This window comes from Hakea prostrata, chromosome 4 (assembly GCF_041222555.1).
Source record: "Hakea prostrata isolate BN-2017 chromosome 4, UWA_Hpros_2, whole genome shotgun sequence".
Taxonomy (NCBI): Eukaryota; Viridiplantae; Streptophyta; class Magnoliopsida; order Proteales; family Proteaceae; genus Hakea; species Hakea prostrata.
This window is the reverse complement of record NC_142603.1, coordinates 20,374,218-20,381,655: the sequence shown is the minus strand read 5'-3', so window position 1 is coordinate 20,381,655 and position 7,438 is coordinate 20,374,218. Positions and strand designations below refer to the sequence as shown.

Below are 7,438 nucleotides of genomic sequence, written 5' to 3'. Positions count from 1 at the left end.
GTGAAGATGATGGTTATATATGTAACTCTTAATTATTATATGATGGTTACCATTAAATCCTAGTTTTAAGAAACAAAAAGTTAAATCCTAATTAAAATCTAACTCATGATCCTTGAATTTCTCCTTATTTATTCTCTCATATTTTCATTTCTATTTATTCTCTATTGAATTTCCTCTTTCATTTCCTATTTATTCTCACTTTTTCCTCACACGTCTCACAAAGTATTGGAGCAGTTGGCAGGTATTGGAGTTTTCTTAAATCTTCTCCACAATTATCAGGTATTCACTATCTTTTTCTCAAATTATTCCTTTCTCTCTCTCTCTCTCACTCTTTTTTTTGTTGTAGAAACTCATGATTTTTCTGGTAGAAACTCACGATTTTTCTAGTATTCTCTCTAAAAAGCATATTTGAATTCTTTATTTTATTTTATTTCGTTGTTCTTTCTTTCTCAATTTATTTGTGTTTTCCCAAATTTGTTGTTGTATTGTTTGTTATTATGTGTTTTGGTTTTTTTTTTTTTTTTTTTCTTTATTCGTATTGATTTTTAGTTAGTATTGTTTCCATTGTTTTTTGTAATTATCTTTTATTATTTGTTTTTATGTATTGTTGTTGTTTTTTTCTCTTTCTTTATCTCTTTTTTTTTTAGAAAACAATCAGCTAATTGAAAGTTGTTTCAATTTAATTATTGAATTAATGGACTAATTGAACTAATTGATAAAATATGACTCTTATTCTATTTAATTGAGTTTTATTTTGAATCATATACTAGCTAACCGTTAAACAAATTTTGTAGTAATTAGAATACAAAGTTGAGTTGTTTAGTTTAATATTTATTTGAGTTTTTGAATTTAACAATCAATCAAATTGAATGGATATATGTGGGACTTTGGGAGAACAAACTGCTATTGTTATTTCTTTTGAATTGAGTGGTGCGGTTCTCAAAAGTAGAAGAATTTGCTTAACCATGGGAAAGAAGTCTACCATTGAGTCTTTCTTAAAAAAAAAAAAAGAATGTTGAGAATGACATAGTTGATGCATCGCTCCCTATCTCTATTTTTGAGACATCAACTAGTGAAGTCATCCTTACAAAAAAACATAATAATAATAATAATAAATAGTGAAAAGCGTCATAAACTATCTACAATACTTGAAAGTGAGCAAAATAATTATTTTGAATGTGATCCCGGGTTGAGGAAACAATTTTGGGATTATTCGGTTAATCAATGTGATGAAATTATACGTTGTTATATTAAAGCTAGACCATATCAACCTATTCTTCAAGAGTATCTGAAATCTGAACCATCAAATCATCCTCGACGTTTTCAGTCTTTGTGGTTTAAGGTTTATCCTTCTTGGTTAGAGTATTATTCTTCAAAAGATACAGTATTTTGTTTGCCAAGCTTTCTCTTCAATAAGCTAGGCCTGGAGCAAACTCAGGACAAAGGTCATTCACTCTTGATGGATTTAAAAATTGGAAGAAAGTCAGTGGAAGAGACTGTGCTTTAGTAAATCATATGGGAAAGGAAATCAACTCATGTCACGAAGTTGCTGAAAATAATTGTGCAAACTTGATGAAGCAACATCAACGCATTGGTCTAATACTTGAAAACCATACATCTCAAGAAATTGAAAACAATCGGTTGTGTTTGAAAGCCTCAATTGATGTGATTAGATTGTTTGCGTTTCAAGGTTGTGCTTTTAGAGGTCATGACGAAAGCCAACATTCAATCAATAGAGGTAATTTTATTGAATTCTTAAAGTTGATAACTTTTTATAATGATAAAGTTGAAGCAGTCGTGTTGGATAACGCTCCTCAAAATGCATTATATACGTCACCTAGATTTTACAAAAGGAGAATTACATATTATAGCAAATAGAGTGAAGAGATAAATTTGCAAAGAGATTGGTGATGCAAAGTTTTGCCTAATAGTTGATGAATCTCGTGATGAATCTAAAAGAGAGCAAATGGCTATTGTTTTAGGTTTATTGATAAAAAAGGACGTGTACAAGAGAGCTTTTTTGATATTGTTCATGTTCCAAATACAAAGGCCTTGACTTTGAAGACTGCTATTTTTTCTACTCTTTCTCATCATGGGCTTAATATTCACAACATTCGAGGTCAATGATATGATGGAGCAAGTAATATGCAAGGTGAGTGGAATGAGTTACAAGCCTTAGTAGTTATTGATTGTCCATATACCTATTATATCCATTGTTTTGCTCATCGTTTGTAATTAGCATTAGTTGCAACATCTAGAAGTATTGACTTAGTTGAAAAGTTATTCTCCAAATTGGTGTCTATTATTAATCTTGTTAGTGCCTTTAATAAGCCAAATGACGAGTTAAAAGTTGTTCATGCTTTTGAAATTGCTCACTTGATCTCCATTGATGAACTTGAGATTGGAAGTAGGCTTAATCAGATTGGAACTTTACAACGGCCTGAGAGATACTCGTTGGAGTTCTCATTTGAAATATATTTCAAATTTGATAAGTATGTATGGTGTTACATGTGAGGTTTTGATCAACATGATTGAAAAGGGGACTACTTCATCACAGAGAGTTGAAGTAGAATCGGCTTATAATACATTGACCTCCTTTGATTTTGTTTTGATTTTGCATTAAATGAAAGAATGGACATCACTGATGATCTTTGTCAAGCTTTGCAACGGAAGTCTGAAGACATCTTAAATGCTATTCATTTTGTGTCTTCTACAAAAAAACTTGTCCAAGAAATGAGAGACGTTAGATGGGAGGGGCTTTTGGCTAAGGTGATTGCTTTTCGTCAAAGCGGAACATTGATGTCTCTAACATGAGTGTTTAGTTTGTTGGAAAGAAATGTCGAGTTCGCTATCAACAAAATGATTTTATAGTTGAACAACACTATCGAGCAAATATTTGCTACAATTGATAGTCAATTGAATGAACTAAATGGTAGATTCAATGAGCATGCTATAGAGTTGCTTACTCTTAGTTCTAGTTTGGATCCTATAAATGGTTGTGAGAATTTTCAAATTGATGACATTTCCAAGCTTGTGGCTAAATATTATCCCCAAGATTTTACTGAGCATGAGAGAGAGCGCTTGATAGCGCAACTGTGACACTATGAGATTGATGTAGTCAAAGGTTCAGATTATCAGAATATATTTGCCATCAGTAGTTTGTGTTAGTGGTTGGTGAAGACAACAAGCTCTGAGGCATATCCACTTATTCATCGATTAATTACACTCTTGATTACTCTTCTCATTTTTACTGCAACTTTAGAACGATCATTTTCTGTCATGAGGATTATTAAAACTGAATTGCAGAACATGATGGAAGATGATTATTTCACAGATTCTATGATTTATATATTGAAAGAGAAATTGTAAAGAAAATTAGTACAAAATCAATCATTGAGGATTTTCGCGACCTTAAAGATCATCGAGTTCCACTATGATAGAGAGGTGTTTTGTGGCTTTTCACATGTTTTTGTTTTTCTAAAGATGTGTTTTGAATTATTATTGGCTTTTTAAATATTAGTAGCACAAATTATGTAATGATCATTCGACTCCCCGACTTTGAATCCTGGCTCCACCCTTGGAAGGTGGTAATATCTTCCTTGCGGTTCCTAATTTATTTTTATTTTTTGCCAGAATTCTATTCATTTGTTCATCTTAAGGCTCATCTTAAAGCACTACTAATGGCGTTCTTAAACCTAGTTTGAATCTACGGTATTGGTTAAACCACTTTTGCAGCCAACAAAATGAAACCTGAAACAGTATTCTAGAAAATATAAAAGCCCATCGATGATAACAAGAAAATTCCTACTAACCAGAGAACTATCAAGTGTTTTCTTTTCAAGAAGTTTCATGCCAAGAGAGCTTTAACTCCTCATCCGGATAATTCTTTGTTTCTTTAGTAAGTCTACCGATATTAACCAACAAACACAAGTATAGAGAGAGCCTTCCACTTATTTGGTGTACCTTGGATTTAGTCCTATCCTCCACATGCATCAAGTCTAGCTGAGAGTAACAGTGAGAAATCTCTGGGGCCAAACGTAGCTCAGACCAGTGAAACTGCCACAATTTATCAAGAAAATTCCACCATCCATCAAAGCTTCGGTAGGTGGTCAGTCCCCATCAAATTAGTGAAAAAATATAAAGAAAATAAGCATATATGAACCTAATTTGAAGGCACGTTGGAAGAGAAAATATAAACAAACAGAAGGTTCAGGTGGAGATTACTGAAGACTTGGGAAACAGGAAGGTGGTGCATGGTTTACTTCCATTCCTATATAAAGCATTGTTCAAGCCAAGTTTTCAACCTTTTCCACCCAAACCCAATTCAAAGTGAGATTGCTATTATTCATTGTTGAGAAGGTGATGTTCTGTTGGATGAAATGTAGAAGATTGGAGAAAGAAAGAGAAGTATATGGACATGGCAAGGTTGAACAAGTTTGGTTTGACGAATTCTTTATCTTCCCATGATGAAGCAATCATCCAGCAAATCAAGGCCAAACATGGCACAAAGTGTAGAGAGTTCAATTTCAAACCCTTGATGCGTGTGGTAAAGGACATCTTCCACCATTCCCTCTTCGCCAATGTATCTGTAAGTGCAGAGAGTTCAAGTCTGATTTTTTCTTTACATTAAATTAATTAGTTTTGAAGAATGAAGTTAACAATTTGATTTCTTGATTTTAAGGATGGGAAACAAAAATGCTTATTAGAAGAGACAAGCGAGAAAGCATCAGGGAGCTCAAACTCAATAGAGAAACTTGAATTGCAGACCCAAATTCGTTGTATCATTCACCGGCTAGCTTGGGAGGTAAAAAGCTCTAATTTCTTCATGAATGACCAGTCAGGAGGGGAGCCACCCTCATCACTCTAGCATTTGCTACGTGAATGCCAATACCTTCTTAGCTCATGTGGTCCTAAATCATGTAGGTAGTTTGTTTCGTGGTTAACATGTCTGCCAACAAACCCAAAAAATAAGCAATGAAGACCAACACCTTGTCAACGACCATGGTGGGTTGGGACTCCATTCTAACAATTTTCTATTTCTCTTTTTTTTTTTGGGTTGGGACTCCATTCTAACAATTTTCTATTTCTCTTTTTTTTTTTTTTTTTTGGGCCGGGGGGGGGCCTTTGGGGGCATAGAGAGGTATTAAACAAATAGAAAATAAAAAATTAAAAAAAAATTAAAAGCAAACCCAAAAAGTAGTAAAAGCATTCTGAGCACAAGTAAAGTCTTTTTAGGAAACGCAATTTTTGCTAAGGGACTGTATTACACGATACACTTGACCTTAGACTACAGAAAAAAAAAAAAAAAAAAAAAAAGAAAAAGAAAAAAAAAAAAATTTGTCAAACTGCTTCATCCTGAAAGGGAGAAAAAAATAGAAAGAATGGGGAGGAGAGTTAATAGGCATTCCAGAATTGGCTGAATGGATTAGAATGAAAACATTAAGAGAATCCTAATGTTCCATCTGTGGCATTGACACCAACAGAACACAAGGTAGGCATCATTAATTGATCGACTAACGAATCCACCTTTGGTGTTGAGTCAGTCTGAGACCTGATGAAGTCTCTCTCTTTTGGCAAGCAAATCAGTTAATGCGTTCACTGCTTTGCAGTGAGTAATTTTCCAGTAAGCATATGATATCCCAAATTAAACTAATTAAAATTCACTTTCAAATTGACAGATCACAAGCGAATGCTTACAAAAAAAAGATGCACATGAAACAACACTAGCTCTATTGGATTTGTTACATGATTACTCATGGGAAGCTAAGGTGGTACTCATATTGGCAACATTTGCCATGACTTATGGAGAGTTTTGGCTCACTGCACAACCATTACCTGGAAACTCACTTCTGGGGTCAGTCAGTCAGCTCAAGCAACCACCTTGCTTGAAGCTACAAAGTGAAACAAAAACAACATCAGCAGAAAGCCAACTTGTACAACTGCTACATTCACGCCATGAAACCATAAACAAGCTGGTAGACAGGATGTTGGACTTGACCACTTACATTCTTGAGCTGAAAGAACATCACAAAATGGTTCATCTAGATGAAATTTCTGCAACAAGTGTTCAACTTGCTGCTTACCTGATCATCGTAAGTGTAGTTACCTGCATCTCTTCTAACATGGCATTGATTAAGATTGGGACCGAGTAAGTTCTTTCCCACCTTCATCTTCTTTGCAGTAAGTTTTGCTTTATAGAGTTAATTAATTTTCTCATTAATTTTAACAGATCATGCTCCAGTTTAGAAACTGAAGTGAAAGTCCTTAAGAAGTTCCACCTTATGCTTACTCCTGTTCATGAGTATCTACATGGACTTTACACTGCAGTAAAAGGTTTGAATATCTCACATTGTTTAACCTATCTAGCTTCTATTAATTCCACTTTTGGTTGTCACCTGGAAATGAAAATGAAAAGGAAAAGAGAAAACTATGGCTACAATGAAACAAAAAGACCCACTATTCAAAATCCATATATATATGATGAAATATAAAGGGAATTTATTGAGCTTCCAATCCTGTCCAGAAAATGGAGATAAAAAAGGTGCTGGAAGGCCTCATCACACTTCAAAAATGGTAAAGACTAATGATGCTGTTCTACATCAAGCACCACGGGCACTCCCTCATTGGCCACTTCAACAACCACGCTGGAGACACTAAATTTTGTTCACTTGGATTCACCACTCTCTTTGGGGTGAAAATAAGAATGGAAAGACTAAATGCTTTGGATATCTTAGATGAACCAGTCTGTTACTTATACCATAATTTCATGGGTGTACCCATTAATTGATTTCTCTTTACTTATACCATAAATTGAAATTTAATATACAGTTCATCATGGGATTTTGTTTTAGAAGTTATTGAAACCTTTGTATTCAACTCATTTTATGAGGCTTCTGTTTTCTTTTACGTGGTAAAAAAAAGCCATAAACTAAATATTTAGTTATACAATACATTCTATCTATTGGGAGCTTGTCTCCCTCAAGCCCATCTTGACAAACCCACCCCCCCCCCCCCCCTCTCTCCCCGCCCAGTCTTCTTGTGCCAACAGCCCATCTCTCCTTTCCCTCTTGGCCTATTTCCTGCCTTCAAATCCATCCCTTGCTCCTTCTGTTTTGAGCCACCCTGTCCCCCCACCCCTTCCCTCCCCCCCCACCCCAGCCCGTCGCTTCAAACCCACTTCTCCCTCTGCCCTCTCTCATTCTGCTCTTCCTCCCTCGTTTCCCCTGTCCCCCTTCCCTCCCCCTGGTGGAAAGCCTAATGAGGACCTCTCATCGTTGTGCGATAAGGATATTTGATCCCTTCCCCTTTGTCCAACCCTAAACGTGTTGGTTGCAAGGAAAGCAATCAAATCTCTAAGGGTTGCTACCAAGAAGACGGAAATTTCGTTGCTGACCTAAGTCCCTTAAAAAAAAAAGAAGACGAAAAAAATAGGTGCCTC

At 35.1% G+C, this 7,438-nt stretch overlaps 1 protein-coding gene across 1 annotated transcript; it reads left to right on the top strand.

The window, feature by feature from the left end:
* Positions 1-5,677: 5,677 nt before the first annotated feature.
* On the top strand, positions 5,678-6,772 carry LOC149018400 (uncharacterized). Its single transcript, XM_089154442.1, has 3 exons — positions 5,678-6,148; positions 6,230-6,333; positions 6,524-6,772. Exons 1-3 carry the CDS (start codon positions 5,796-5,798, stop codon positions 6,655-6,657), a joined length of 591 nt encoding a protein of 196 aa, XP_089010568.1. The 5' UTR covers positions 5,678-5,795; the 3' UTR covers positions 6,658-6,772.
* The last annotated feature ends 666 nt before the right edge of the window (positions 6,773-7,438 follow it).

Bases quoted from the DNA above. Each gene is read 5' to 3' on its own strand.
- LOC149018400 (XM_089154442.1), top strand. From the start codon at position 5,796: ATGACTTATGGAGAGTTTTGGCTCACTGCACAACCATTACCTGGAAAC. The intron at 6,149-6,229 runs GTAAGTTCTTTC...TAATTTTAACAG, and splicing joins TTGATTAAGATTGGGACCGA to ATCATGCTCCAGTTTAGAAA. The intron at 6,334-6,523 runs GTTTGAATATCT...AATCCTGTCCAG, and splicing joins ACTTTACACTGCAGTAAAAG to AAAATGGAGATAAAAAAGGT.